Source organism: Salvelinus fontinalis, chromosome 13 (assembly GCF_029448725.1).
Source record: "Salvelinus fontinalis isolate EN_2023a chromosome 13, ASM2944872v1, whole genome shotgun sequence".
In the NCBI taxonomy this organism is placed as follows: domain Eukaryota; kingdom Metazoa; phylum Chordata; class Actinopteri; order Salmoniformes; family Salmonidae; genus Salvelinus; species Salvelinus fontinalis.
In genome coordinates this window covers 9243031-9259798 of record NC_074677.1, presented here as the reverse complement: position 1 = coordinate 9259798, position 16768 = coordinate 9243031, and the positions used below count along the sequence as shown (strand labels likewise).

The 16768-nt window shown below is 41.1% G+C and overlaps 1 protein-coding gene across 1 annotated transcript in view; it reads left to right on the top strand.

The window, feature by feature from the left end:
- The window catches only part of LOC129868043 (endothelial cell-selective adhesion molecule-like), a 69648-nt gene extending 54189 nt beyond the window's left edge, over positions 1 to 15459 (top strand). Inside the window, exons 3-7 of the mRNA XM_055941621.1 lie at positions 971 to 1172; positions 2991 to 3146; positions 7448 to 7570; positions 9429 to 9558; positions 9718 to 15459. Of these exons, the coding sequence (XP_055797596.1) occupies positions 971 to 1172; positions 2991 to 3146; positions 7448 to 7570; positions 9429 to 9558; positions 9718 to 10216 (1110 nt within the window). The 3' untranslated portion in view covers positions 10217 to 15459. The remainder of the gene's footprint in view (positions 1 to 970; positions 1173 to 2990; positions 3147 to 7447; positions 7571 to 9428; positions 9559 to 9717) is intronic.
- The last annotated feature ends 1309 nt before the right edge of the window (positions 15460 to 16768 follow it).

The window sequence follows — 16768 nt, the reverse complement described above, 5'->3', positions numbered from 1 at the left end:
AGTCTACCCTTGTTGTATTCGGTGCTTGTGACAAATTAAGTTTGATTTGAACTACAACTGAAAATCTTTCTTGCTTGGCCATCTGTGGGGGAATATTATCATGAAGGATGTTGACTGCTGTTAATCTGGCAAAGCTCTTCCTTCGGAAACCCTCAGAAATGAGTCTAATAAAATGCTTAGCACTCCATCTTTCCAATGTATTTTACCCCTGCTTGAAAATGCATAAATATAAAATAGCTTGTTTTTGGCTTTTTCCGACTAACATTTCAGAAAATTAGGCCATCAAGTGATACGACTAAACCACTTGAGAGGTGGTTTAGGGGTTAGGTTGGGGTTAACCCTTTACAAAACAAATGAAGCTTGTGAAAGCGGGCAGTTGGCCATAAGGCTCTCATCTGACTTGGATCTTCAAACTTGCATCCACAGACAGTACTATCTAGGGACGTGCATGGGCTTATATTTGCTAATCACAGATTTGTTTTACAGTAGTATACAGATGGACCAAGTCCCAAAGGGGAAAAACAAAGACAAAAAAATCCAGTTTGAGTCTTGTAGTTACCATTCCACTACAGTAGCACTCACCAACAGTAGATTGGGAGGTTGCAGTTGTTGGCGCTTTGGCTAAAGGCCCAGTCATGGAGCGGTAGTCGGATTTAACTACGGAATGTCTGAGTTGTGAGCCTTTATCTCAACTCTGAATCCAACTTCGTCTTTAGCTCCAAATGGTAATTCTGTCTTGCTTGTTTGCATAATGATCTACATGATATTTTAAAGTACTTTACTTCTATTCATACTCCAATGTACTCAATATTGCCTTATCATGGCTCTATTAAGAACATAACATTAGCTAAGAGAACCTCCTTAGTGATGGTAGACTACATGGTGTAAAATAAAGAAAAAGCTAAATTATTTTCTAGGGACCTTTTCAACAATCTTCATGGCTCTTGTCCCCTCCATCCAACCCACACAGATAATCTCCTACACCCTAGACTCAATTAGTTTAGGCAGCCCGCAGTTTGAGGAGCGAGTCGGCTTCACAGCCACCATGCCCTCGGCCAACCTCTCTCTGTACATCAACAACACGAAGGAGTCAGACTCGGGACGCTACTTCTGCCAGGTCATCATCCCCGGGGCCCAGGGCTTGACCGGGGAACTTGTCCTCGACGTCATTGGTAAGGACGAGGAGACCCCTTATGTAGTTCTTGTAGTCATGCAGTACGCCATCTGTGTATTCTTATGAGCTGTACATGTAGAATGAGGCATGCATGTACGTATACAGTGCCATCAAAGTATTCATACCCCTTGACTTATTCAAAATGTTACAGCCTGAATTAAAAATGGATGAAATTGACTGACTGCTTTCGCTCACCCATCTACACACAATACCCCATAATAGCAAAGTGAAAACATGTTTTTAGGAAAGTTTGCTAATTTATTGAAAGTGAAATACAGCAATTGAATTTCCATAAGTATTCACATACCTTTGCTATGACACTCCATATTGAGCTCGGGTGCATCCTATTTCCTTTGATCATCCTTGACGTCACTAGAACTTGATTGGAGTACACCTGTGGCCAATTCAATTGTTTGAACATGATTTAGAAAGATACATACCTTTCTACGGTATATAAGGTCCCACAGTTGACAGGTTATGTCAGAACAGAAACTATACCATGAAGTCCAAGGAACTGGCCACAGATCTCCAAGATTGGTACTGTATGCCTCATCACAATTCTGTCAAAGTTTGGACACCAACCTCATTCAATGGTTTTTCTTTCTTTTACATTGTATAATATAGTGAAGACATCAAACTATGAAATAACACACATGGAATCATGTAGTAATCAAAAAAGTGTTAAACAAACCACTAACAACTACAAAGTTCCTTGGCTGAGATGGGAGAACCTGACAGAAGGACAACCGTATCTGCAGCACTTCACCAATCTGGGCTTTATGGGAGTGGCCAGACGGAAGCCACTCCTGAGAAAATGGCATATCGCACGCAGCACACCTGGAGTTTGCAAAAAGGCAAGTGAAAGACACTGAGCGTAAGGCAAAAGATTGTCTGAAGAGACAAAAATTGAACTCTTTGGCCTGAATGCAAACGGCTATGTCTTGAGAACCAGGCACAGCTCATCACCTGTCAAACACCATCCCTTCCGTGAAGCATGGGAAGGCTTTTCATCAGAGGCAGGAATTGGGAGACTGGATAGAGGGAACAATGAATGGAGACAAATATAGGCAAATCCTTGATGAAAACCTGCTTCAGAGTGCAAACTACCTTAGACTGGGGTGAATATTTACATTCCAACAGGACAATGACCCCAAGCATAGAGCCAAAGCAATGCTGGAATGGCTTCAGAACAAGAATGTGAAAGTCCTTGATTGACCCAGACAATGCCCAGTCTTGAATCCCATTGAAAATCTGTGGAAGACTTGAAGATTGCTGTTCACCGCCACACCCCATCTAACTTACAGATTTTCTCAAGCTCTGTTAAGGAAGAATGGGAGAAAATTGCAAAATACAGATGTGCAAAGCTGATACAGACATACCCAAGATGATTCAAAGTTGTAATCGGCGCCAAAGGTGCTTCTACAAAGTATTTACTCAGGTGTGAATACTTATCTAAATGAGATATTTCTCTCTGTAATTTTCAATACATTTGCTAACTTGTATCAATTTTGAATTCCGTCTGTAACCCAACAAAATGTGGAATAAGTCAAGGGGTATGAATACTTTCTGAAAGCACTGTATATGATCAAATGCTGATACGACACACACACTTACAGATGTGCTCTACTTGCACATAAACCCACATACAGTACATGCGCACCCGCATACCTGTACACACGTTCCTGTATGTATCTTAACACAATAGTTTCACTGTTTGCCACTACCCTAAATCCTTAACATTCTTCTATCTATCATTATTCAAATACTGTAACTTAGCATCTCATCACAAATGTTCAACCTCTCTCCTATATCTCAGTCCCTCCTGCTGTCCCAGAGTGCGCTCTGTCGGGGAAGCCAGTTCTGAAAGGCAACGTCACGCTGAGCTGCAAGTCCAAGTCAGGCAAGCCCATCCCCATGTACAAGTGGCAGAAGACCAGCCCCACGTCTGAAGTCTTCTTCTCTCCCATGCTCAGTGAGTAACTAATTGCAGTCTGACATCTGAAACATGGAGGTCTAACTTTATTAACCAACATCATAAGCAAAACCTTTTGTTTACTCAGAAATAGTGTATTTATTGTAAATGTACTGTATTTCAGGGAGAGCTTGCTCTCTTTCTGCAATTTGATAAGACTTTGAGTACTGTAATAGTATGTCATTCAACCAAGTTGTTGTGCACACGTAATGTGAGTTGCTCTGGATAAGAAATGTACACAGTATATACCATAAGCAAATGTAATGACAAAGCAGAGGGTATAATTTTGCCAATGGCAAAGGGATTTTGAAAAAGTTACATTTGAATTGAGGCAATCAGGTCTCACTTTACGTTAAGTGTCCTAAAGTTACACGTATTATTTCACTTAGAACTCACTGTATCACAATTCTAGTGGGTCAGAAGTTTACATACACTAAGTACACTGTGCCTTTAAACAGCTTGGAAAATTCCAGAAAATTATCTCTTGGCTTTAGAAGCTTCTGATAGGCTATTGACATAATTTGAGTCAATTGGAGATGTATTTGGCCTACCTTAAAACTCAGTGCCTCTTTGCTTGACATCATGAGAAAATCTAAAGAAATCAGCCAAGACCTCAGAATTTGTTTTAGACCTCCAAGTCTGGTTCATCCTTGGGAGCAATTTCCAAATGCCTGAAACAATAGTACACAAGTATAAACACCATGGGACCACGCAGCCATCATACCGCTCAGGAAGGAGACGTGTTCCGTCTCCTAGAGATGAATGTACTTTGGTGCGAAAAGTGCAAATCAATTTCAGAACAACAGCAAAGGACCTTGTGAAGATGCTGGAGGAAATGGGTACAAAGTATCTATATCCACAGTAAAACAAGTCCTATATTGACATATCTTGAAAGGACGCTCAGCAAGGAAGAAGCCACTGCTCCAAAACCTCCATAAAAAGCCAGAATACGGTTTGCAACAGCACATGGGGACAAAGATCACACTTTTTGGAGAAATGTCCTTTGGTCTGATGAAACAAAAATAGAACTGTTTGGCCATAATGACCATTGTTATGTTTGGAGGAAAAAGGGGGAGGCTTTCAAGCTGAAGAACACCATCCCAACCGTGAAGCACGGGGGTGGCAGTATCATGTTGTGGGGGTGCTTTGCTGAAGGAGGGACTGGTGCACTTCACAAAATAGATGGCATCATGAGGAGCAAAACAATGTGGATATATTGAAGCAACATCAAGACATCAGTCAGGAAGTTAAAGCTTGGTCGCAAATGGGTCTTCCAAATGGATAATGATCCCAAGCATACTTCCAAAGTTGTGGCAAAATGGCTTCAGGACAACCAAGTCAAGGTATTGGAGTGGCCATCACAAAGCCCTGATCTCAATCCTGTAGACAATTTGTGGGCAGAACTGAAAAAGCGTGTGCGAGCATGGAAGCCTACAAACCTGACTCGGTTACACCAGATCTGTCAGGAGGAATGGATCAACATTCACCCAACTTGTTGTGGAAGGCTACCCAAAATGTTTGACCCAAGTTAAACAATTTTAAAGGCAATGCTACCAAATACTGTGTATGTAAACTTCTGACCCACTGGGAATGTGATGAAGGCAAGAAAAGCTGAAATAAATCCTCTACTATTATTCTGACATTTCACTTTCTTAAAATAAACTGGTGATCCTAACTGATATAAGACAGGGGATTTTTACTAGGATTAAATGTCAGGAATTGTGAAACTGAGTTTTAATATATTTGGCTAAGGTGTGTGTAAACTTCCGACTTCAACTGTATCTATGTGGATTTAAGGACTCTTAATGTGAAATGGAACAGGCAATCAAAAGGATTGTGCATAAACAAATCAGTTTCAGTAGGCATAGCCGTGTCATTGTTCTGTTTTTGTTTTGACTTGGAGATTTAGGGGCTAATCTGTTTGGGACTAGATTAAAGCACACAAGGTTGCATCCTAATGTGACTCTGCTCAAATCCACAATTTTTTCCCAAACCCATAGTCAGTGTTCCCATACTTAGATAATGTATTTCCTCTCATTTGTGGGGTGCAAGAATTGGATAAGTATCCCACATTGTTTGGTATATTTACATTTTCTGGTTAGTAGTGATTTAATGATGAGGGAAAAAGCGCATATAATCAATGCACAGTGTCCATATAAGGACAGCCGCAGAAGTGGCAGGACTGACAATGCTGTCCTAATATGGACACTGTATGGGTGTCAGTGGAGGCTCCTCAGAGGAGGAAGGGAAGGACCATCCTCAGTGAATTTCATAAAAATAATGAAACATTAAGTTACCCTTTTTAGATAACACTATACTACATATTTTCACGTCACCAAATAATTGATTAAAACACACTGTTTTGCAATGAAGGCCTATAGTAGCTTCAACATCACTCTGTAGGGTAGCACCATGGTGTAGCCAGAGGACAGCTCCTTTCTGTCCTCTGGGTACATTGACTTCAATAAATCCAATCAAATTTTATTTGTCACATACACATGGTTAGCAGATGTTAATGCGAGTGTAGCGAAATGCTTGTGCTTCTAGTTCCGACAATGCAGTAATAACCAACGAGTAATCTAACCTAACAATTCCACAACTACTACCTTATACACACACAAGTGTAAAGGGATAAAGAATATGTACGTAAAGATATATGAATGAGTGATGGTACAGAACGGCATAGGCAAGATGCAGTAGATGGTATAGAGTACAGTATATACATATGAGATGAGTAATGTAGGGTATGTAAACATAAAGTGGCATAGTTTAAAGTGGCTAGTGATACATGTATTACATAAAGATGGCAAGATGCAGTAGATGATATAGAGTACAGTATATACATATACATATGAGATGAGTAATGTAGGGTATGTAAACATTATATTAAGTGGCATTGTTTAAAGTGGCTAGTGATACATTTTTACATAAATTTCCATCAATTCCCATTATTAAAGTGGCTGGAGTTGAGTCAGTATATTGGCAGCGGCCGCTAAATGTTAGTGATGGCTGTTTAACAGTCTGATGGCCTTGAGATAGAAGCTGTTTTTCAGTCTCTTGGTCCCTGCTTTGATGCACCTGTACTGAGACCTTCCTGTGACATTTTAGGAGGCTCATGGTTCTCACCCCCTTCCATAGACTCACACAGTAATTATGACAACTTCCGGAGGACATCCTTCAACCTATCAGAGCTCTTGCAGCATAACTGACAAGTTGTCTTCCCAATTTTTAAAGGATCAGAGAATGAATGTAGTGCTGAAAGCATAAGCTACAGCTAGCTAGCATTGCAGTGCATAAAATGTGAGTAGTTGACTCAGAGAGAGAGAAGACAATAGTTTAACAGTTTTGAACAAATTACATTTATTCAAAAATGAAGGAGAAGCGAGATTTGCTTTTACACTTTCACTTAGCTAGCGAATTCAGGGAGCTAATTTCGCCTACTCAAAGTTCTGGAGTGAAGGATGCTATGTTAGCTAGCTGGCTATGGCTATCCAACACTGGAACTCTTCCAAGTAAGCTTTTGGTTTTATTAATTTATTGCCACGAGACCCACCTGTGTAACTGCTTGCTGCTGACTGTACACTGCACTGCATGATTGTATGTGGTTTACTAGAGCTTTTTAGTTTTAGTATCTATGTTGACTGACGTTTAATATGGTGACAACGATGTAGGCGGTTTATAGAGGTTATAATATGACGGTTTGGCTTGGAAAAGTTTTTTTTACGGCTGGTCACAGAAAGCTGATGTGTTGTGCACTGAAGTCCACACGCGAATTGAAAAGGTGAGAGAAGGAATAAAACGACCAAAGGGATTATGCTGTTATGTGACTGCTATGAAAGTGAACTGTATTTGCGTGTGATCAGGGGTGTATTCATTCTGCCGATTCTGTTGAATTTTTAAAAAAAGATTTACCTACCGAAACGGGGATTAACATACCTGAATTTGTCCAATAGAAAATCTAGTTTGCACACCCTAGATCAGCTAGATGCAGGGAAGAGTGCAAGGTGGTTTTGAATGAGTCAATGTCTGTCACCTTGATTGCTCAAATGTACCTCGACCTGTGCACCTACCTATGTTGTAAACTTTAATTCATAAGCTAGGTTGTAGCAACCTCATGATGGGTATAGGGAAAATGAGTGTCATGTAGAAGCCTAAACCTATCGATGTTACGTTGAGCTAGGTGAATGGAATATGAATGACAGTCGTCCAATATGCTGTAATTGAAATAAGGCCATGCTTATACAAATAATCATCCTCCCTAAACGGCACAACCACCACTGATGGGTGTGTGTGTGTTACAGATGAGAAGACAGGCACCCTGAAGCTGAGCAACCTGAGCAGCAACATGTCGGGGAAGTACGTGTGTTTGGCCAGCAACACGGCCGGCACAGAGAGATGCTACATCAACCTGGAGGTCATCACCTGTACGTACTTTTATAGTGCAACACTGGACACACACGACTCACTGTACACTATGTGGGCCAGTCAGAATGTAGAGAAATGTGCTTCCTAAAACAGTTGGCACCTGGTGCGTGAAACGGCTTTGATAATCAGAGCATGCAGATATCCAGAGTAAGTAATTAAGAATGCATTTTAATTGGGACTGATTCACTGCCCTCACTTATATTGAGTTTTCCTTCATCTAATGTGCACTTAAAAACCAAATGTGCAAACCACTAAATGCAAACCAGATGGGATGGCGTATCGCTGCAGAACACTGTGGTAGCCATGCTGGGTAAGTGTGCCTTGAATTCTAAATAAATCAGACAGTGTCACCAGACAGTGTCACCAGCAAGCACCATCACACCACCTCCTCCATGCTTCACAGTGGGAACCACACATGCAGAGATCCGGTCACCTACTCTGCGTCTCACAAAGACACGGCGGTTGGAACCAAAAATCTCAAATTTGGACTCATCAGACCAAAGGACAGATTTCCACTTGTCTAATGTCCATTGCTCGTGTTTTGTGGCCAAAGCAAGTCTCTTCTTCTTATTGGTGTCCTTTAGTAGTGGTTTCTTTGCAGCAATTCGACCATGAAGGTCTGATTCACGCAGTCTCTTCTGAACAGTTGATGTTGAGATGTGTCTGTTACTTGAACTCTGAAGCATTTATTTGGGCTGCAATTTCTGAGGCTGGTAACTCTCTAATGAACTTATCCTCTGCAGCAGAAGGAACTCTGGGTCTTCCTTTCCTGTGGCGGTCCTGAGAGCCAGTTTCATCATAGTGCTTGATCTTTTTTGACACTGCACTTGAAACTTTCAAAGATGTTGAAATCTTCTGGATTGACTGACCTTCATGTCTTAAAGTAATGATGGTCTGTCTTTTCTCTTTGCTTATTTGAGCTGTTCTTGCCATGATATGGACTTGCTATTTTACCAAATAGGGCTATCTTCTGTATACCACCCCTACCTTGTCACAACTGATTGGCTCAAACGCATTAAGAAGGAAAGAAATTCCACAAATTAACTTTTAACAAGGCACACCTGTTAATTGAAATGCTTTCCTGGTGACTGACTACCTCATGAAGCTGGTTGAGAGAATGCCAAGAGTGTACAAAGCTGTCAAGGCAGGGTGGTGTACTTGGAAGTATCTAAAATATGAAATACATTTTAAGACTTTTTGGTTACTACATGATTCCTTATGTGTTATTACATAGTTTTGTTGTCTACAATGTAGAAAATAGTAAAAATAAACCCTTGAATGAGTAGGTGTGTCAACTTTTGACTGGTACTGTATACACACACCACACACGGTGTGTCTGTATGTGTCAATTCCTACACTTGGTAGCTATCTCTTTCTGTTATCTATTACCACCTAACATTTCTTTCCTTAACGTTTTCTGAGAGACTACAGTGTATAAAATAGGACACAAAATGCAATTAAGCTTCTTTAAATTTGGTGGAAAAGGGACATTGGTTGGTGCTACTCTGTAAATTAAATGTCAATTTAATTTAGAGGGTTAATTGTCTTTTCTGTCTGTACGTTCTTATCTTTACATTGCCACAAAGACAGATCTCTGCCTAGTCATTGAAAAACACTGAACGGTCACAGGCTGCTGTACTTGTACTGTTGGGTTAAGAGAGCTGGGTATTGAGTGAATGTAAGAACAAAACTAATGTACAAATAACATGATGCTGCTGTAGTTTTATCTTTTGGACCGCAAAGGGTAAATTACTACAGCATCTAAACAGTGTATTTATTTCATTTTCCCTGGAGAGTGAAGGTACTATACCACAGATCTGTAGTGCAAGTGTGTTTTAATGTTGTGTGTTTCCCCAGCGACCAACGCAGGGATGATTGCTGGGGCCACGGTGGGCTCGGTGCTGGGATTAATCTTCATCATCCTCTTCCTCGTTGGTCTCCTGAGGAGAAGGAGAGACTCTGGGGAGGACCTGGCCAATGACATCAAGTTAGATTCACCTTCACTTGTGTGTGTGCGCATATTAGTATAATATACAAAGAACATACCGTATGTATACTGTTATATACCTATGACATGAAGGTGCGTGTATGCCAAATGGATGTCAGCCAGTCTCTCACCCCTTCTTTTCCTCCTCTCCACCCCCAGGGAGGACGCTCAGGCGCCCAAGCGCGTCTCGTGGGCCAAGAGCGGCGGCTCTGGCTCGGACGTGGTCTCCAAAAATGGCACACTCTCCTCCATCACCACCGCCAACAGGCCCCACCAGAGGGAGCCTTCTTCCCAGCTGTGTCCCCAGCGCCCTCCCTCTGACACCGCCTCCAACATCACTGCCACAGGCAGCGTCTCTGGCTACCGCCTCGGGCCGTGCCATGGAGCCTCCACACCCACACATGGCCACGCCCTGCCAGGCTACAGCTACAACACTGATACAACCCTGACCCGAGGACAACTGGCTAATTCTGCAGCCCCCAGTGCCAATGGTAGTCCCAGAACCCAGCACCCACAGACCTATACCCAGCCCCAGACAGCACGTCTGGCCCCACGCTCGCCACCTCTGCCCACTGTCGTGACCGCATCCAACATTTCCCGCATGGGAGGGGTTCCCATCATGGTGCCAGCTCAGAACCAGGCCGGCTCGCTGGTGTAGTGCCAGTCTGTCATGGTACGGTGTCCTTTTACCCTTCAACTGTACTTACTCACATAGATTTTCAGAAGGAAAAGATTCAGCTGCCACAAAGAGATGGAGCGTTTGACCTGCTCAAAATGCAGTGAGATCATTGGTAAGACCTTAAGAGATGGACTGTGTTGCTAAACAAGGCTAATTTATTTAATGAAGCATACGGAAGTACATTTTATTAAAATGTTTTTTATACTCCGTATGTATACAAAATATGTACAGATCTGGATTTCATACATTTTGGAAGTTTTTCGTATTTCTTCTATTGCACATTCAAGCAGTGTATTTTTTACAAAGTTTTCCAGTGCAACTATTTAAGTCATCGGTCTTTCTTTGACAAGATTGTATTCACTCTATCTATCATGTCCTAACAAGGCCATTGCATGATGTCAAGTCCCCGTTTTGAAAGTGACAAGATGTCATGGCACACTGGCCTTAGATCCCCTGATTTTACTTCCTGCAGATGGATATGACAATGTAGATTATGAAGGACCAAATTAGTTTGAAGACAGCATATTATTAATTTTATTCTATCTATTTTAACTTTTCAAATGAGTATATTAGTGTAAAAATATGGTGGACTACTGCTGAATACCTGCCTAGCATCATGCAGTGAAGAAAATGACTGGGCATACTAGATTGAACATTTGTTACTACATTTTCTAAATGCAAAGTACACTTTTTGCCGTTTAATGTAACTTGTTTTAAACTTCATGACAATTCTCTTTAAACACAGCTCTTAAAACGTAGGTCTTTTGCCACAGGAATAGCTTTTCATATTATATAAAATACAATTTGACACATTTTGTCAATTACATGGAATTTAGCGACTAAGATGGTGGTTATATGGTTACACCATCGAGCTGTAATGATTTTGGATTGCTCTCTGCAAGGAAATTGTAAATAAGGTTTGCTTTCAATTGTATTGAGGCTGTTCATTAACACTTGTGACTGACTGGATACAAAAGCAGAGTTTCTACTTGTCAACATCCCAAGCCGACAACAAGTGAATTGATGGATATAGACCCAAATGGCGTCATATCAAATGAGTAAGATGAGGCACTTGTTTGAAACGAGGCATAAAAGACAAAATGTAAAATTGATCCATTTTTTACATTCAGCATAAATCTGTCAAGGGAAATATGGTATTCTTTCTAACAAAGACATCTACATACAGTATCAGTCAAAGTTTCGACACCTACTCATGCCAGGGTTCTTCTTTATTTTACTATGTTCTACATTGTAGAATAATAGTGAAGACATCAACACTATGAAATAACACATATGGAATCATGTAGTAATCAAAAAAGTGTTAACTTCTTATGGCTGCAAGGGGCAGTATTGAGTAGCCTGATAAAATGTGTCCATTTCAAATGGCCTCGTACTCCATTCTTGCTCGTACAATATGCATATTATTATTACTATTGGATAGAAAACACACTCTAGTTTCTAAAACCGTTTGAATTATTTCTCTGAGTGAAACAGAACTCATTCTGCAGCACTTTTCCTGACCCGGAAGTTCAATGTCTGAAATCGATGCTCTCTTCCTCTTCCTGCCTATAAATGGGCACAAGAGCTATTAGTATACATGCACGTCATACACCTTCCTCTGGGTGTCAAGAAGGCTGTGAGAGAAGAAATTAGGTGATTATCTCGATCTGGGATGGAATAAATCCTCTTGGAATGACGTGTACCCCAGTTCCGGTACTCTGAAGAACGCGATTTGGACAGTGGGGTTGCCTTTTGTTTTGCTGACGTTATAGGCGACTATTATTTCCAGCTTTGATTTTATTTGATACATGTCACCATATCATCGTAAAGTATGTTTTTTTCAATATAGTTTCAACAGATTATTGAAATTTTTTCGGAAGTTTTGCCGTGTTCCGTTCTCTTCCGTTTGTTTACATGGAGAGATCCGTGCAACCCGGCTAGCGTGCTTGCTAAATGGAGAGAGAAAGTTGCCATTCTGAATCCAAACAACGACTCATCTGGACAAAGGACACCTTGTTCAACATTCTGATGAGAGATCAGCAAACGTAAGACCCAATTTATGATGTTATTTCATATATCTGTCGTAGTCGCCGGCGCCCAAGTGTTTCTGGCTATTGTGCTAAGCTAATATAACGCAACATTTTGTTTTCGCTGTAAAACACTTAATAAATCGTAAATATTGTCTGGCATCACAAGATGCCTGTCTTTCATTTGCTGTACACTATGTATTTTTCAGAAATGTTTTATGATGAGTAATTAGGTATTTGACGTTGGTGTCTGTAAATATTATGGCTGCTTTTGGTGCAATTTCTGAATGTAGCTGCAATGTAAACTATGATTTATACCTGAAATATGCACATTTTTCGGAAAAAAACATATGCTATACAATAAATATGTTATCAGACTGTCATCTGATGAGGTTGTTTCTTGGTTAGTGGCTATTTATATCTTTATTTGGCCGAATTTGTGATAGCTACTGATGGAGTCAAAAACTGATGGAATAATAAAAGTGGAGTCTTTTGCTAACGTGGTTAGCTAATAGATTTACATATTTTGTCTTCCCTGTAAAACATTTTAAAAATCGGAGATGTTGGGTGCATTCAGGAGATGTGTACCTTTCATATGCTGTATTGGACTTGTTAATGTGTGAAAGTTAAATATTGAAAAAAAATATCTTTTGAATTTCGCGCCCTGCACTTGAAGTGGCTGTTGTCATAAATGTACCGACGTCGGGCTTGCACGCCAAACAGGTTAAACAAATCAAAATTTATTTGAGATTCTTCAAAGTAGCCACCCTTTGACAGCTTTGTATACTCTTGGGATTCTCTCAACCAGATTCACGAGTTTTTCACCTGGAATGCATTTCAATTAACAGGTTTTCCTTGTTAAAAGTTAATTTGTGGAATTTCTTTCCTTAATGCGTTTGAGCCAATCAGTTGTATTGTTAAAAGGGGGAGGGGGGGGGGTATACAGAAGATAACCCTATTTGGTAAAATAGCAAGTCCATATTATGGCACAAACAGCTCAAATAAGCAAAGAGAAATGACAGCCCATCATTACTTTAAGACATGCAGTCACAAAAACCATCAAACGCTATGATGAAACTGGCTCTTGTGAGGACCGCCACAGGAAAGGAAGACCCAGAGTTACCTCTGCTGTAGAGGATAAGTTCATTAGAGTTAACTGTACCTCAGATTGCAGCCCAAATAAATGCTTCACAGAGTTCAAGTAACAGACACATCTCAACATCAACTGTTCAGAGGAGAATGTGTGAATCAGGCCTTCATGGAAAATTGCTGCAAAGAAACCACTACTAAGGGACACCAATAAGAAGAAAAGACTTGCTTTGGCCAAGGAACACAAGCAATGAACATTAGACTGGTGGAAATCTGTCCTTTGGTCTGATGAGTCCAAATGTGAGATTTTTGGTTCCAACTGCCGTGTCTTTGTGAGACACAGAGTAGGTGAAGGGATGTTCTCTGCATGTGTGGTTCCCAACGTGAGGCATGGAGGAGGAGGTGTGGGGGTGCTTTGCTGGTGATACTGTGATTTATTTTGAATTTAAGGCACACTTAAACATCATGGTTACCATAGCATTCTGCAGCGGTACACCATCCCATCTGGTTTGCGCTTAGTCCCACTATCATTTGTTTTTCAACAGGACAATTACCCAAAACACACCTCCAGGTGGTGTAAGTTTTATTTGACAAAGGAGAGTGATGGAGTGCTGCATCAGATGACCTGTCCTCCACAATCACCCAACCTCAACCTAATTGAGATGGTTAGATGAGTTAGACCACAGAGTGAAGGAAATGCAGCCAACAAGTGCTCAGCATATGTGGGAACTCCTTCAAGAGTGTTGGAAAAGCATTCCTCATGAAGCTGGTTGAGATAATGCCAAGAGTGTGCAAAGGGTGGCTAGTTGGAAGAATCGAAAATATAAGATGTGTCACGGCTCCTCCTCTGCAGTGCAGGGGGCGGTTCCTCCTGCAGGCAGAGGAGGGTCGTTAGTGATTGGAGCCACCTGGGCTCAGGGTATAAAGCTGTCACTAATCACTCTTGCTCTCTCTCTCTCTGCTCCTCCAGGTATGCTCATGATTTGTTTGTTCCTTTTTAGTTTTGCATAGTTTTCACTCAGTCATGTTCACACACACATATTCCTGCACCCATGCACTTTACATACACCTTACATTATGATACATCCACACCTCATTCCTATTTCTTAGTTTAAGTTAATAGTTTGTTTAATAATAAAGAACACTCTTGAATTGGCCTATACCTGTTGTTCGTGTCCTCTCATTTGTCACAGGCTATGAGCCGGCTTGTGACAAGTGTGGACTCGTCCGGGATAGTAGTTAACTTGGGTTAGTTTAGTTTGCCAAATGTTTTTTTTGTTTGAGTGGATGTTTTGGTTGGGCCAATTTTGTTTAAGAGAGAGTTGAGAGCCATGTGTTCTTTTGGTTCAGTTAGTTTGGTAGCTAAGCAATTCACTCTGTGTTTTTCTGGGTTTTGTTCAGGTGGGAGTCCTCTCCTGTTCAGGCATATCAGCAAGTGTCCATAGGAGGCTTGTGGTGTTTTTGTTTTAGGTGGCAGTGAACGTGGGTAGAGCATCCCTTTCCCTTTTCCCCTACATCGGCTCGGGAGCACCTCCGTGGTTATGGGAGGGCTGCCAGTTTCTGGTTGTCTTTTCCACTCCACTGGTTTTGTGTGCATAAAACCCCACCACATGTGACTGCACGAAGACCAGGGCCAGTTAGTTAGTAGTTTTTGGAGGATAGTGGGGTGTGGCTCCTGTCCTTGAACCCAGATTGACAGCAGGTGAGTTGTGTTTTTTTTTTGAGCATTTGTAATAGTTGTATTGGTTGAGGAAAATGTCTTCCATTTTGAGTAGTTTTGTTCAAGCTCCTTCAGAGGTAGCCTTAGAGTTGTGTACTAAGGAGCAGTTAATTGAAATTGCTGAACATTATCAGATTGAGATTGTTGATAAAAAAAATTAAAGAGACTGTTAAAACTAGCTTAAAACAGGGTCTTAGGGAAATGGGTGTTTTTGGCGGTCAGTCTGCTAGTAGTGAGGGTGCAAGTTTTCAGGCTAGCCCTTCATTAACTTTTGAGCAGCAGAGGGAACTGTTGCAAATGCAATTAGAGCAAATGCAATTAGAGATAGAGCGATTGAGAAATTCTAATAGACCGGAAAGACTACCACAGTTTGATGTTTCACAGAATCTTCGTTTGTTGCCTAAATTTGAGTCAGATCCAGACACATACTTTACTTTATTTGAGCGTATTGCGGAAGCTAGAGCTTGGTCAGATTTGGACATGACTATGTTGTTGCAATGTGTACTTACAGGTAAAGCACGTGAGGCTTTTGCAGCACTGAGTGTAGCTGACAGTAAAGTTTATGCTGAAGTTAAATCAGCAGTTCTGAAGGTCTACGAGCTTGTGCCAGAGGCATATCGTCAACGTTTTCGTTACAGGAAAAAGTTAGATTCACAAACCTATTCTGAGTTTGTTTGTGATTTAACTTCTGCATTTAATCGTTGGTGTACAGCTTCTGAAGTTAGTACTTTTGAGGGTCTGTCTAATTTGATTGTGTTAGAACAGTTCAAAAATTCTGTTCCTGACCAGGTTGCTACATACATGAATGAACGTAAAGTTAAGTCTCCAAGTGATGCAGCAATCCTTGCAGATGAGTACAGGCTAACACATAAAAGCCATTTTGAGTCAAACAGTGATATGTACCATAAGAATAACTTTACTCCTAGGAATAGTAGGTCACCTTTTTGGGGGGCATCTTTCCAAAGGCCTCAGCAGAAGTTTGGGTCTGGAGGACTTAAAGCACCGGTTAATGCTAATACCTGTCGCTACTGCTTAGTTGAAGGACATTGGAAGAAAAATTGTCCTCTGCTCAAATCAAAACAGTCAGTTCAAGTTAAACCTGCTGTGATGGCAAGTCCTGTTACAGCCTCTGACCACCAGGGTGAGCTGTTTCAGCCACTAGTTGAGTTTGATTCTCAGTTTTCCCGCTGTGATTTTTCAGCCTTTATTTCAGATGGTGTAGTGTCCCTGGTAGATGGCAACCAGAATGTTAAAATCAAGATCCTAAGAGACACTGGAGCTTTAGATTCTTTTATTCTGGAATCTGTTTTGCCGTTCTCTAAAGAGTCTGATACTGGCCGTTGTGTAATGGTATGTGGTATGGGTTTAGTTCCATTCTCTTGTCCTTTACATGAAGTTACCCTAAAATGTGGTCTGGTAGAGGGTGATGTAGATGTTGGGGTTAGACCTCAGTTGCCAGTAGAGGGAGTGCACATGATTTTGGGGAATGACTTGGCAGGTAGTAAGGTGTGGGCAGATGGCAAATTAAACATCTGTAAGAAGCAACCTTCAGTGACCCCTGCAAGGGGAATCTCCGGATCAGAACTGTGTGTCTCCTGAGGTATTTCCAGTTTGTGCGGTTACCCGCGCAGCCTCTCGTAAGGAGATTGAGAGTAAGCCAGAAAGTCTTGAGTTGCCAGTCAAACTCCAGACAGA